The sequence below is a fragment of the Aquarana catesbeiana genome, linkage group LG01, assembly GCF_042186555.1.
Source record: "Aquarana catesbeiana isolate 2022-GZ linkage group LG01, ASM4218655v1, whole genome shotgun sequence".
Taxonomy (NCBI): Eukaryota; Metazoa; Chordata; class Amphibia; order Anura; family Ranidae; genus Aquarana; species Aquarana catesbeiana.
In genome coordinates this window covers 47907954-47923422 of record NC_133324.1, presented here as the reverse complement: position 1 = coordinate 47923422, position 15469 = coordinate 47907954, and the positions used below count along the sequence as shown (strand labels likewise).

The 15469-nt window shown below is 44.2% G+C and overlaps 1 protein-coding gene across 14 annotated transcripts in view; it reads right to left on the bottom strand.

Moving 5' to 3' along the window:
- The window catches only part of UBAP2 (ubiquitin associated protein 2), a 122630-nt gene that overhangs the window by 39811 nt on the left and 67350 nt on the right, over positions 1 to 15469 (bottom strand). For 8 of the 14 annotated variants that reach the window (XM_073618283.1, XM_073618275.1, XM_073618335.1 and 5 more), the window contains exons 7-11: positions 12681 to 12738; positions 12481 to 12584; positions 9586 to 9662; positions 3722 to 3789; positions 270 to 459 (exon numbers count right to left, since the gene is read on the bottom strand). In XM_073618283.1, coding sequence (XP_073474384.1) covers positions 270 to 459; positions 3722 to 3789; positions 9586 to 9662; positions 12481 to 12584; positions 12681 to 12738 — 497 coding nt within the window. The remainder of the gene's footprint in view (positions 1 to 269; positions 460 to 3721; positions 3790 to 9585; positions 9663 to 12480; positions 12585 to 12680; positions 12739 to 15469) is intronic. The other 6 variants (XM_073618352.1, XM_073618388.1, XM_073618369.1 and 3 more) reach the window with 3 other exon arrangements.

The window sequence follows — 15469 nt, the reverse complement described above, 5'->3', positions numbered from 1 at the left end:
TCCTAAGTACAGTTGTCACCTTAGGACAGCGTTTAAAAAAAAAAAAAAAAAAAAAATGAAGCGGAGCTGATGATCATATAAACATATAGCACACATTACAGTGATTATTTAGGACAGCTGTGTGAATGCTTGAAACATTGGCACAGTAATTTATTTTTATATAGACCATTTAGTGTTTTCACTAAATACACTACTGCATTATACAATATTAAAAGTTAAATAATTTTCATAGAACAGGATGTCTGCACAGTACTGATGATGCGATTTACCAGGCTCTGAGGAGTGTAGCTGTTAACTGCGCTGGTGCTGCTGGCCGTGGATGTTATCTGAGAGCTATGCTGAGAGTTTGTGAACACCAGGGCCTGACCAAAGTTCTGCTGCGATGTCGACTCAAAACCAGCAGATTCTGTTTCAGTGCTGTTTGTCTGTGGCTTCTGGAGGAGGGCTACCAAGTCAATGCTGCGGAATGGAAACAACTGTTAGACCAACACTTATACAAGAGACATAAAAAAAAAAAACTGTATAAAAAAAACATAAAATTTAACAAAACTCAGACACCAAAATAAGAACAATCCGTGATAAGTTTTGCGTTTGCTCCCAGCATCAATTACACCCAGCAGTACTACAGCCTGCCTATAGAGAATGTCCTTCTCCAGGCAAACATTACCATATACGCGGCCTACGATTCCCAAAGTATGGTTTAACCGCTTGCTGACCTATCTAATGTACGAGGATGGCGGCAGAGCGGCTCTTCTGTGCCCGATCACGTACCTAGTACGTAATCCAGCACTTGCGGGTAGTTCTTTGATTATACACAGCACAAGCCGATCAGTGGGTGCCAGCCAAAGTATGTCCATCGGCACCATATGGTCCGTGAAGAGGAACACAGAACAAAGCTCTGTAAACATAGCAGAGTTCTGTCTTGTCAGCGGGGATGTGCTGGATTTTGGTTTCCCTGCAAAGGGAAATTAAAAAGGGAATAAAATCCAGCACATCCCTTAATAAAAACACCACATAGTAAACACAAAAACACTGGCTATGCACACAATTAACCCTTTGATCGCCCTAGATGTTTAACCCCTTTCCAGCCATTAGTACAGTGGCATACATATTTTTAGCACTGATCACTATATATTAGTGACATTGGATACCACAAGGTGTCAGCGTCAGATTATCCGCCACAATATCGCAGTCCCGCTATAAGTCGCCGATCCCTGTCATTACATGTAAAGAAAGAATTAATCACTTGCCGACCAGACTCTGTCATACTACGGCAGGTCAGCTCGTTCCCGCGAAACACCGAAGCTTTATGTCAGTCAGTTTTACAGCTATAGCAGGCGCCCGTGGTGTGGAAGCTGATGCGCGTGGCCGGCAGCCGCGATGTCCTCTGGCCACCTGCATTCACTCTACAGAGAGCCAGAATGGGGATCTGTCAATGTAAACAAACAGATCTCCCTTTTGACCCGGAAATAGAGTGATCGTCTGTCCTAGCAACAAGGCACAGCGATCTCTGTACTGTCAGTCCCCTCTCGCCCAGTTAGAAACACCTCCCAGGGAACACATTTAACCCCTTAATCACCCCCTAGTGTTAACCCCTTCCCTGCCAGTGTCATTTATACAGTGTTTAGTGCATTTTTGTAGCACTGACCGCTGTATAAATGTCCCAAAATAGTGTCAAAAGTGTCCAATCTGTCCGCCGCTATGTCGCAGTCCTGCTAAAAATCGCTGATAACCGCCATTACTAGTAAAAAAATAAAATAAAAATGCCATAAATCTATTCCCTATTTTGAAGACGCAATAACTTTTGCACAAACCAATCAATATATGCTTATTGCGATTTTTTTTACCAAAAATATGTAGAAGAATACATATTGGCCTAAACTGATGAAGAAATTTGTTTTAATTTTTTTTTTTGGATATTATAGCAAAAAGTTAAAAATATTGATTTTTTTTCAAAATTGTTGGTCTTTTTTTGTTTATAGCGCAAAAAATAAAAACCGCTCTATTTGTGGGGAAAAAAGCACGTAAATTTTCTTTGGGTACAGCGTCACATGACCGCGCAATTTTCAGTTAAAGCGACGTTGTGCCGTATTGCAAAAAATGGCCTGGTCTTAAGGGGGAAAATTTTCCAGTCCTTAAGTGGTTAATTAAAAATTCCAGTATACCATAGTTTGTAGATGCTATAAAAACTTTTTTTACGCAAACTAATCAATATACGCTCATTGGCATTTTTAACAAAAATATGTAGCAGAACATACAAAATTTATGAAATGTAATTTTAATTTTTTTTTTTTATTGGATATGTATTATAGCAGAAAGTAAAAAAAAAAAAATTAAAAACCCAGACGTGATCAAATACCACCAAAAGAAAGCTTTATTTGCATGGGGAAAAATGACAAATTTCATCTATGTACAGCATTGCATGACCACGCAACTGTCAGTTAAAGTAAAGCAGTGCTCTATAGCAAAAAACGGCTTGGTCATAAAGGGGGGTAAATGTTCCGCAGGTCAAGTGGTAAAAAAATAAAAAGAAAAGGAAAAGAAAAACAGCTTTACATAAAATTTGAATATGACCTGTAAAAGTGTTTAAATCACCAGATATGTTTTCTGCTATCAAATTGGAACACTTGCTTCAGGGACAAGAAAGTCTTGAGATAGTGACATTAGACAAAAGCAATCCATAAGCTTTGCCTGAACAATCTGCCTCTGTCACTCTTGGGATCCTCAATTTTAAAAATTGCATATGGCCAAGGTAATGAGATTAGTCATATGACCATGCACGAAGGGGAGGAAAAATTACATTTGAACCCAAAAACAAAAAAACTCTGGGACCTCAAAACACTAAGACCCCTTTCACACTGAGGGGCTTTTCAGGCACTTTTGCTCTAAAAATTGCGCCTGGAAACTGCTTCCCATTCATTTCAATGAAAGCTTTCACACTGGGGCGTTGCAAAAAGTCCTGCAAGCAGCATGTTTGGGGCATGTTTGGAGCGCCTCAAAAAACGCCCCTGTCCATTGAAATGAATGGGAAGCGCTTCCAAAGTGCTTCAAAAGCACTGCAAACGCTCCCGATGTTTTGTGGCCAGTTTTTGAGCGCCTCAGTGTGAAAGGGGTCTTATGAATAGAATGAAAGTCAATATAAAAAAGGTGTCGTCCTTATTTAAAGAGGAGTTCCCATTTTAAAAACAAAATTAAAAGTCAGCAGCTACAAATACTGCAGCTGCTGACTTTTAATAATCGGACACTTACCTGTCCCAGGGTCCGGCGATGCGGGGGATAGAAGCTCCGCTCGTCTCCCCCTCCGGTCGGTGGCGCCGGCATTGCAACTGTGGGTGCCAGCTGTGGCTTCAAAGCCGGGCACCCACTGCGCATGCGCGAGCGGCGCTGCGATTGGCCGCTCTGTCATTTGGGACCTGTAATGTGTCCCAGATGATTGACAGGAGGGAGGGGGCAGAGCTGAGCCCTTCCTGCGCCAAGGGGAAGTGATGTCACCAGTCCAGGCACGGAAGGAGGCAGACTACAAGGGACCCCCTAGCAAAAACCATTTAGAGGTGAGTAAAAAAAAAAAAAAAAAAAAAAAAAAAAAAATTTCCAGATTTTTTTTTTTCAGGTGGAACACCACTTTAAGACATGAAAACCTAAAGCAAGAGCCCGAATGAAAGCCAAACCTTTCTGTAAATGTTCTAAATGAGACAAGTTTAAATAAGTGTTCTCTTCTTACCTCTGTCCTGGGGTGATGTGATTCTCTGTAGGGACAGAGGATGCAGTAAAGACCTTTGTTTCAGAAAGCTGCAAGAAAATACACATAAAACAGAATTAATTCAAATGGGGGGGGGGGGGGGGGGGGACGGGACAGTGCCATAAAGCAACATTTATACAACAATTGGGCAGTATGCTACTATTTGGGTAAAATAAAAAAAACAGCACATTTATAAGGCACAGCAATGTACTTTACAAAACGTGCACTGAGCCCTGCTCGCGGCAGGAACTAAGGGGGGGGGGCCAAGTCAGTCATGTGACTGACCTCTCCTCCAATCAGCTCTCTAGGCAGCAATACTTCTCTATGCAACAAAGCAATCTCTGCACAGCCTGCAATTCATGAATGGAAAACACAGGCTGCGGTGTGGAGTAACACTGCAAAGTCCAGCGGAACGAGGGTAAAAGGTATCTGATCTCTGCTATAAATGGCCCCTTATGCCCCGTACACACGATCCAAAAATCGGACGAGAGATCGTCCGACTTTTTTTGCTTAATAGGCACAAGTAGAAATTGAATAAGTTACTAAAGTCACGAAAATTCTCGTACGACAGAAAAAAAAAAAAAAAAAAAATCGGAAGTGATGTCATAATGTATTTGTATTGTATTTTCGGATGACAACTGTACTGACTAAACAAAAATCGTACGATCTGGTATCGTACGAGGAAAATTTTTGTGCTTGTCCAATCGAATAATAAAAATCGGATGAATTGTTGTGATCGGCTCTCGAAAGCTCTGTATTAATGATCCGATTACCGTACAATCGCGTCGAAAGCAGTATTTTTCATCCGATTTGCGGATCACGAGTACAGGACATTAGCTTGGTTAATGGCCGACTAGGAACAAGTCACACCAATAAAACAAGAGCTTGTACTTGCATGAGGAAAGCACAAGCTTGCTTTAACTGCTGCCCTCCTAGCAGCACATGCCTTCCTTTTTTTGCACCTCTATTAGTCCCCAGAGCTGGGAGTTCTTCTGGGTGTGGGAAGCATGACACACTCCCCCTTTCACCCAAGTGACAAACTATGGTGCTTGGTGACAAACTGCTCAGGCACCCAGCACTGTCAGCCAGGGGTGGGGATAAAGTTTTGGCCCTATGTAAACTCCATGTTGGGAAAAATCAGAGGATGAACGCCAATCGACTCACACCAAGAAATGTACGCTTTCCACATACAATGGTATATCTTAGTCACCATAGTAGGGATCACTTATCCCGACAGACCTCTCTCTCTCTCTCTCTCTCAGTACCTGGCTTTCAATGGCTAGGCCATCAAAACCAGTAACTGTAAAGCAGGATGGAAGCTCAGCCCTCGGTATAACTGGTCCTCTCAGAGGTAGCTCCCAAGGGACATTTACAGCCACCAGAAGACTTTTGCCTTTGGTCCTTCGAAGACACCATAGAAGAGGAAGGTGTTGGCCCTGCAGTGACACTAGGATGACTGCAGCATCTACCAGAGGAACCCGCGAGATTGCAACGAGCCTCAGTTACTTCCTGTTGAACTGAACCTGCTAAAGGGGTCGACGTTTGAGAAGAAAAACTACTAACCTGGTCAGCAGTCACTCCAGAGTCAGACCCAGGTAATCCAATTTTCTGGACGGGGCTAGAGGGGGCCTTGGGTAGTTCGGACGTCACCCAAAACTTTACAGACATTATACCTGCACCTGCAAGGAGACACAGGGCCCCCAAAGTGGATGACCTCTGTCCCCCTTCTTTGGTACCATCAAAAGGTTCAATTTGTGCATCCCCTTGACACTCACGAAGGAAGTCCATGAATCTGGAAAACCAGTGAAGGTGTCCTCCCACCCCAGCAATGGGTGAGGGCAGACCTTCATGCTGAAGAAGTCTTGTCAGTGGATGCAGAGAAGCATGCTCTAGGCTTACCAGACCAACATTGCCTGGAACTTCCCGGGGAAGACTTGAGAGATAGGTTTCCTTTATCTGCTGTTCCGGGAGCCCGGAAGAATTTCTTATGGGCTGAGAAGGAAGGCCTTCTGCGACGAGGTTCCTACCCTTTCCTAGACTGAGGCAGGAAGGTACTCTTCCCCTCTGTGACACCTTTAATGATGTTATCCAGGGTAGCCGCAAACAGGCAGGCACCTTGAAAGGCCGTCGCCGTCAGCGCAACCATGGGAAGCTGGGGTTCCGAGGCACCTGCCACCTCCATGAGGGGGATCAGTGGTTGAGATGTGACCCTGAGGCTCCATAGGGAAGAAGACCCTGTAGTACAAAGAAACCTTGCACCACTAAGGGACCCCCCAATGCCCAGGATACCTACCAGCAGAGAGGGATATACACAAAGCCCCCAAAGACTCAACTCAACAGTTGATTGTAGATCTTCCAGGAGAAAAAGCATGGAAGAAAGACAAAAAACAAAATTTGCTAGGACCAAAAGATCCCAGCAAGGAGCTAGGTCTTTACTCCTGACTAGACAGAAATAAACAAAATAGCTAGAGCAGGGAGAGGGTTATATACTGACTGAGGAGAGCCCATGGGCGTAGCCAGGTGTTTTTTGTTCAGCCCAGTCCTACTCCTGCGGAGGCGATATAACTCAATGGTCAAGATTAAGGAGCCCCTGGTTCTGACGATGAATGAAAGATAAATATTTGTTTGCTTGCGAGGTCTGGTTTAGCCAAAGGCCCCTTTCCCACTAGCAGACTATATGGGTGCAGTTCTTCAGGCGGACCCGATCTGACACTATGGAGCGGAGGATGTCAACAGATATGTGTCGAAGGACGGGGATCTGTTCCCCATCTGTCTGGCAGAACGGACAGGCGTGGTCCGGTGCAAACGGACAGGCGTGGTCCGGAGCAAACTGAGCAGGGGAACTCCAACAGAGCTTGCCCCGTGTGGAAGGGGCCTTATACAGATCTCAGTAACTTACTAACCAACCAAGGATAAGAAAGACAACTCCAGAATCTGTACCTTTAGAAACAATTCAGCAATAGTAGATATTTTTTACTGAAACAGCAAGTCAAAGTGGTAAAAGTGAAGAAACCCGCACATCGTTCCCTTTAAAACATTATAAGAAAACCAAATTGGGAATGTCCAAATCTTGTGTGTTAAATTTAGAATGCCCATAAAAAAAGCTTGTGAGGAATAAAAAAAAGTGGAGACGACTCCAGCCAGTAAATAGGGAAGTGTCCTGACAGGGCTATTTTAGGAAGAAGGGAGTCTTGGTTCAGTACACTGCCAGGAAATGTTCCTAGAGCTGCTCATTTAAGTCTCCTAGCCATGTAAATCTCCTTATGTGGATCCGCCTCTACAGCAGATGTAATGCTGTTAAAGAAAGAATGCATGGGAGAGTAGAAGGTCTCCCTCCTTATCAAGGTTTACATTTCTATTTGAAGTGAAGTGCTTAAACCTGGAACCCCAATCATGTTTGTATAGCACCATTAGCAATGATGGTCAGCTTACAAGACCATAGTCAGTTCCATCTAGCAGCAATGCTGGTATGTTAAAATATCCTCAGTCTTGACTACACATTTAAATGAAAAGTTGTCCCCACCCTCTTCCTCTCTAGCGGGTACCACCCCTGATATCTGTGGTTTCCTGTGCCACCTACATCTTGGCCAATAAAAACCTAGTGCCAGGCTGAATGGAATGTACCCATAAAGCAGGAGCAGAGGGGGGCACCCATAGCAATATATTGAGGAGACCAAGCAACTTCCCACTTCAGAATTTACAACTATTGAAAGACCCTTTACAGATAAATGCTTAAACTCCCACAATTGCTGGAATGCAAGGGCCACACATCAAGCACCAAAAGGGCACGTTTTGTCTATGGTTGGGCGTTACAGCATCTGCACATGAATTATCACGTATTGACTCGAGATTATTTTCCTGCCTCAGGTACTAGGGAACATATGCCTTTAAAATGCTACAAATACCAAAAAAACTTCACTTTTTCAAAAAAACACAATGTACTCCTGTTTAGGCTGACCTTATTTTCTTTCCAATCATTGTTTACTCCCAAAAGCCCGCAAACACAATGTGGGTGGAAAAATGGCTCTTGGAATGTAGTTTTTGGGCTGTACCTACATCAATAGTAACTGACCTGCTAGCTGCTGGCCCCGAATTATTTTAACAAGTCTGATGATGCCACATGGAGTAACCAAATCGGTTTCACTACAGCAGGGGTCTCCAAACTTCTTAAAGCACCAGGTTTCCTGCCCTTCAGGCTTTTGGAGGAAAGGACTGTGATCAATGGGAGTAGAAAATGCCCCAGCATCAATGGGAGTCCTCAATATCCCAGGCTTGGTGGTCAGTAGGAGGAGGAATAATATTTAAAATATGTGATCAGTAGGAGGAGGAATAATATCCCATCACTGGTATTAGTGGCAAGAACAGTGCGCCATCGTTGGTAGCCGTGGGAGGAACAGTGCGCCATCGTTGGTAGCCGTGGGAGGAACAGTGCGCCATCATTGGTAGCCGTGGGAGGAACAGTGCGCCATCATTGGTAGCCGTGGGAGGAACAGTGCGCCATCGTTGGTAGCCGTGGGAGGAACAGTGCGCCATCGTTGGTAGCCGTGGGAGGAACAGTGCGCCATCGTTGGTAGCCGTGGGAGGAACAGTGCGCCATCATTGGTAGCCGTGGGAGGAACAGTGCGCCATCATAGGTAGCCGTGGGAGGAACAGTGCGCCATCATTGGTAGCCGTGGGAGGAACAGTGCGCCATCATTGGTAGCCGTGGGAGGAACAGTGCGCCATCATTGGTAGCCGTGGGAGGAACAGTGCGCCATCATAGGTAGCCGTGGGAGGAACAGTGCGCCATCATTGGTAGCCGTGGGAGGAACAGTGCGCCATCATTGGTAGCCGTGGGAGGAACAGTGCGCCATCATTGGTAGCCGTGGGAGGAACAGTGCGCCATCATTGGTAGCCGTGGGAGGAACAGTGCGCCATCATTGGTAGCCGTGGGAGGAACAGTGCGCCATCATTGGTAGCCGTGGGAGGAACAGTGCGCCATCATTGGTAGCCGTGGGAGGAACAGTGCGCCATCATTGGTAGCCGTGGGAGGAACAGTGCGCCATCATTGGTAGCCGTGGGAGGAACAGTGCGCCATCATTGGTAGCCATGGGAGGAACAGTGTGCCATCATTGGTAGCCGTGGGAGGAACAGTGCGCCATCATTGGTAGCCGTGGGAGGAATGATGCCCCATTATTGGTATCCGTGGGAAGAATAGTGCCTCACTGTTGGTGTCAATTAAAGCAAAAGGTGCCTCATCTTTGATGCCAATAGCTGAAATAGTGCCACAAGGACTGGACAAAGGTAAACAAAGAGCCGCAGTTTGGAGACCTCTGCACTACACGAATAAAGTAAAATTAATAATATTGGAACTAAAACTAGACTGGGATAGAGAGGTTTGGGGGTAACTTTGGGTAATGCTTGGACAAGCACTTAAAAAATTAACTAAAACCAGCCTGTAAAAATGTGCAAGATCCAAAGTATTAGTCAAATAAAGCCACCAGACTTGCAATCTTTGTTTCTCGGTTAAGTTTTTACTAACGCTCCCATTATCATCCCACCAGGACACCACGGTTAACGGGATCTTATGCTTCACTAACCTAAAGTAGTATTATTCCTTTACTATACTGCAGAGAATACAGACTAGAAAAGTAAGTATTCTAAAATTTTACCTTTTAAAAACACCCCTTCCTACCTTGCTGCTAAAGGCTGGGCCCTATTACCTAAGTGTATTCTTTTTGTAATACTATGAGCTGCTACAAAGGGAAAGCAGTAACTCCATCCCTGTGGACCTTCATTGCAGCATTATCCCTGCTTCACTTAGAAAGGTAACATTTAAAAATCAGGTAGCAAATGTATAAATTTACTTTGTTTAACTCAAGCTCACTCACATCTTCATTCCAGTCCTCTGCTGTCCATTCCTCAATAGAATTCCTCCACGTACCTGACAAATGAATAATAAACTACAATTATTATAAATCTGTGCAAACAATGTTCTGTGTTCTGGCATAGAAGGGTTCATTCACACAGGCATGCAAAGGCTGTACAAACTCACCCGCACAGGTTATTTCATGTAAAATAAAAGGGGTTATAGTCACAGTGATGTACTTCACTAAGCACCCCACCCAGCCACCACCATTTTTGTCTACATATTCCAACACATCAGTCAGTTGACTCACAATTCTGTAGTGTTGCCATTAACAATGGTGCATTAGAAGGAGAGAGCAGTTCAGAAAAAAGAAGGAAGCAGAAAAACATTGACAGGGAAAGGAGAAGAAGAGGGCAGCAAATAGCAAGATCTGGTTACATGCAGCCTGTCCATTCTGACTTTGTCCAATACTTTTAGGCCTGTTTTTTTTTTAGCACATTTTCAGTTTTGTAGAAAACACACTACAGTCCATTTAACATGGTTCCTGTGGATGTAGTTTACATCTGTGCATTTTAGGGAAAGGGCCAGGGTTTTTTTTTTTTGTTCCATAGACTGCAATGGCATAAAAGATGTGTATTGCAAAATGTACCTGCAACATGCAAACGCCAACCTGCACAAGTGTGAATCAGGCCTTAAAGCACATCTGTGCTTTGCCCATGCAGGCCAATGCAGCAGGTTTACTTTATAACTAAAGGCAAATCTTTTTTTTTCTTTTAATTTTGAATGGAGTGGAGAGGGATTAGAACACCTGTCGGTTTTATTGCTGTCTGTATCCCTGTTAGGAAGATTCATCCTATTTGTCCTGTTTACTATTATCATTGAAAGTAAAAGAAAATACTACATTTTGGGTTGTCCCCAGAAAAGTAATAGACGAGAAATGTTCCAATGGGGACACTAGGACTGGTGGCCTGGGGGTCCCCAAGGAATTCCCTTAATTTGCAGAGATTTCCTTCCACTTCCTGTTTTGGGACAGGAAGTGATGCAAAATCTCTGCAAGGGGACACAGATGGCGAAAAAACATCTGAGGGGTTTCAACTAGGGTTGCACTGATACTGAGTATTTGCAGGAGTACTTGTACTCGTGCAAATGCTCCTGATGCCTAGTCCGATACCGGGACACTCAGGAATGATCGGTGCGGCAGCAGGGGAAGTTATAATCACCAATGAAGCCGACAGCCGCTTCTCCTCCTCTCCCCTCAGCAGCTTTCAGCTGCTTTATTGAAAGCCACACAGGGAGATCGGGATTATAACTTCCCCCATCGCCGCACCGATCATTCCTGAGTGTCCCCTGTATCCTCCTCCGGTTCCCCTCTGTGTGGCTCCTCCAGTCCCCCCTGTCATCCTCTGGTTCCCCTCTGTATATGCTCCTCCAGTGTCGCCCCTGCCCCCCCGTTCTCCTCCAGTCCCACTCTGTGTGCTCTTCTGGTCTCCCCACATCCAGCCCCCCTCTGTGTGCCCCCCCCCCCCCCGAGTCATCCTCCAGTCCCCACCTCCCCCAGTCCCCCTCCGTGTGCTCCTCCTCCTCCAGTTTATAAATGGAGAGGAGCCGCTGTCTCCTGTCCATTCATGTTCAGTGCAACTGAGGCTGCTGGGAAAGGGACTGCGGAATCTCTATCCTCAGTCCCTTTCCATGTCTTGAAGGGGAGATGTCAAAGAAAAAAACATTGTAATAAATATTTTAAAGTAAAATTGTAAAAATAAAAAAAAAAAAAAAAAAAAAAAAAAAAGAAAGCATATGCATAGATAGAAAAAAATAAAATTGTAAAAAAATATAAAAATAAAAAACTGACAGTCCACGTCTCATCAGTGCTGCATATTAGTGCATGACATTCAAAAAAAGTATCGGTAATCGCTATCGGCGAGTACTTGGGAAAAAAAAAAAAAAAAGTATCGGTACTTGTACTCGGTCTTAAAAAAGTGGTATCGGTGCAACCCTAGTTATAACCCTCCCTTACTCTATCCAACATGAAAAAAAAAAAAAAGTTTTGCCTATAGTTCTACTTTGAAAGCAGCCCAAGCTTGCTTTTTCTTCAATCTTCTTCCCCGCCCTCAGCATCTGAAACTCTTTCTTAATCAGCCTGAACGCTTCACTGCTGGTTTCCCTTAGGTGCAATTCCAGCACCTGCACCTAAGCCGATAGACGAATAGGCTTTTGGTGACCGACATCTCCGGATCCCTTGACAGGTAAGGGTCCTTATATTAAAAGTCAGCAGCTACAGTATTTGTAGCTGCTGACTTTTAATTCATTTTTTCAGAGGCTGGAACTCTGCTTTAAAGGGTCGAGAGGCGCCGGCGCAAAGGAGTTGAAGTGAACATCACATTTTGCCGTGCATGGGTAAACCATAGGTTCACTTTAGGTAAAATTCAAGCTTGCACATTCTGGCAGTATTAACATGTCTATCCTCTCAGGATCACTAAACTGCACCTGTCTTGGGTAGAAAAGTCATTACCTAAATGCTACCCCCTGTCTGGTGCTGGTCGGTAGAACTCACAAAACAGCCAATAAACATCTGGCATGGCCTAGTATTCAATAACATTTCTACCGGCTAACTGTAGTAAAAGGTTTACCTTGAACCCTTATACAAAGAAATCTGGGTTAAGTGATACCAATAAACTAATGACTGCCTTCACAACAGCAGGCAACCCTGTGAAAGCTGAAATTCAGACTTGAAGCAGCAGCTGGGGACAGATTTAAAACGGTTTCAGGAAGGAAAGGTAAGGAAATCTAGAAGGTAATAAATATCCAACACAAAAGAAAAAAAAAAAACAAAAAAAAAAAAAACCACACATAGCGAGGAAGGAAGAGGTGGGGGTAAAGCATAATAAAAGCTTACCAGTACCATCATGACCGTCGGTCTGGCCCGTCTCCCACATGTCCGATTTTACTCCAAACCCATCATTGGCGCTGGGCTCCGTGTAATCTGCAGGATTGAATGTCCTAAAACAAAACAAAATAGAAGCAGTCATTTTTATTTTTTTTGCATTCTCATGTTTTTACTTTGCCCTAATAAAAAGGTGTGTGTTAAAACTGTACCCCATGCCTTGCGCAGAAAACCTTCCTGCCCCTCTGCCTCGTCCACGGCCCCCAAATCCTACAAAGGAAAAAAACATTTAAAAAAATTTAACATGACAATATTTTTTCCAAGAACAATGAAAGATAAAGAAATGTTTTATTTTTATATATATTTCAGTGCTTCCTATGGCAACATCGGTCCATGGTAAGGTGCATCTTCCATAATGGAGTCACACCCCAATCATTTGTGTATGCTATGTTACTGAAGGATCTACCAAAGGAGCAAGACATTAATCTTAAAATAAATCTGAAGACTGCCTTTTATCTCTCCTTCAGAAATTGCAAACTGCCTAGCTGTCATATTCTGACCCTCTTGATTAAATACTGATCCAGAAAAGTATGCATGTAAGGACTTCTGTGCACTTTATATAGGCAGGGCTGGTTCCCTAGTGGGTTAATCACAACCACTTACCTTAATTCAGAAAGTGTTTCACCCTATCAATACAGCAGGGGTAAAGCTGGGGATGGGAAGGATCTGTGGCAGGATGGTTCATTCCTAACCCACAGATACAACATCCATCTAGACCAGTGGTTCTCAACCTTACTAGTGCCGTGACCCCTTGATAATATTTCTCAAGTTGTGGGGACCCCTAACAGTAAAATTATTTTCGTAGCATGGGCTGTCAGCACTCAAAGCTAGACAAGTAATTTGCGCCCCTAACCCACAGACATTTAGCGATCCCCGAGTCCCTTCCACTCTTACAGTATTAAAACCCCTTCTGGTACATTACATCTCTGCGTTTTCCTTTCTTTCCCTTTTATCTCTCTCTATGCTAATTTCTTGTCCCCCAACCCTCTCTAGCATCTTTCTTGTTCTCTTATTCTTTCTCTCCCTTTTTCTTTGTTCCTTCCCCTTTTTTCCTCTCTCCCTTTTTCTTTGTTCCTTTTCCTCTCCCTTCCATGTATTCTCTATTTTTATTCCTTCTCTTACTCCTTGGTGGGGGGGAATGGGATGAGTGGCAGTGCTGGCAGGGAGTTGGGGATGAGTGGCAGTGCTGGGGGGAGTTCTGATGAACTTAGGTGCTCTTGAGCAAAGTCATCTGCTGATCTGAAAACTGGAGTGGGGAATTTTAATGGCAACTATAATCACAGGTAGTGTTACTCACTGTGAGTCTGGCTTCACTTTGTCTCCGACTTTGTGGTGTCTCGCAGCAGTGACAACGATTCCCATTGACAATGTCTACTGATGACGAAACGCGTCTGGTGAAGGCACGTTAGTGACATCACCACGCGAGCGGAGTAGGAGGACGGGCTCCGTTTTTATGTATGCCGGCTCTTTACATGCGATATTTTCGCCTCCTATTTGTAAGTGCAATACTTTATATTAAAACCTTTTTGGAATTTACTACACTATGGTCAGTCTTTCTCTCCTCTGGGCTATGTGCTAATGTGGATGCTGGACGTGAGTCTAAGAGGACGATTTTTCACCATCTGAATGCGGCTCCTATTGTGGTCATCAGCAAGCTTAAAGGCTAAAGCCACCTGCCCTTTAAAGCTTGCCGTCCGGTAAGCTTAATCTACAGCTACGGTGGTCGGGCACTTTGTGAATGCAGGCTTGAATGGAGGAGAGGATTTGGATGCCGCACACCGGATGTAGTCAAAAAACTTCACTTTATTGAAAAAATGGGATCATCAAAATAACAAGACTGTCATGCAGAAAGTACAGGTAAGCTGACGCGTTTCGCACTCAGGACTGAGTGCTTACTCATAGCTCATAACTTTGTGAATGCACACTGGTGTTGTTATGACCTTTTATATTCCAAAGAACATTCATCTGCATTTGATGTCAATTGTTTTGGACTTTTAATTTAGCGCAGCTTTTTTCCTATCTAGTGACAACGATGCCGAAATCAGGAGATAAGGTCTCCTCTAGCCCCACCCACTTCATACCTCACCCGCCAGCTGACCTCTAGTCTCTGCCCCCCAGCCATGCTGTGAACTGAATGGGCGGCTGTGAAGAGGCTGAGTGGGTGGCCGTGGGCTCCAGGAACAGCTCAGCTAAGCGGCTGCAAAAAAGGGGCTGGGAGAGCAGTGCGTGCTTCAGGAACAGCCCAGAATTAGGTGACCCCTGGCAAATCGTCATTTGACCCCCGAGGGGGTCCCGACCCCCAGGTTGAGAATCACTGATCTAGACACTCTCCCAAACTTGAAGAGAATATCAACTTAATATGGAAAAACATTATATTTAGTTACAGAAAGACAAAGTGGGCCATTTTCCTTTACACAAATCTATATATATCTATATATGTGTTAGGGCGGCACAGTGGTGTAGTGGGTAGCATTGTCGCCTAGCAGTAAGAAGGGTCGCTGGTTCGAATCCCAACCACGACACTACCTGCCTGGAGTTTGCATGTTCTCCCTGTGCCTGCGTGGGTTTCCTCCAGGTACTCCGGTTTCCTCCCACACTCCAAAGACATTCTGGTAGGTTAACTGAATCCTGTCTAAATTGTCCCTAGTATGTATGAATGTGAGTTAGGGACCTTAGATTGTAAGCTCCTTGAGGGTAGGGACTGATGTGAATGTACAATGTATATGTAAAGCGCAGCGTAAATTGACGGCGCTATATAAGTACCTGAAATAAATAAATAAAATATATATACACACACACACACACTCTGTACTTAGCTGGTAACCACCTGCAATTATTCTTTAGAGAAAGAATACAAAAGGGGTTTTCTAGGATTATTACAGAAGATCCCCGCTAGCTGTAAGCAGTTTGTAACATGTTACACCCTGAATATGGGTGTAAC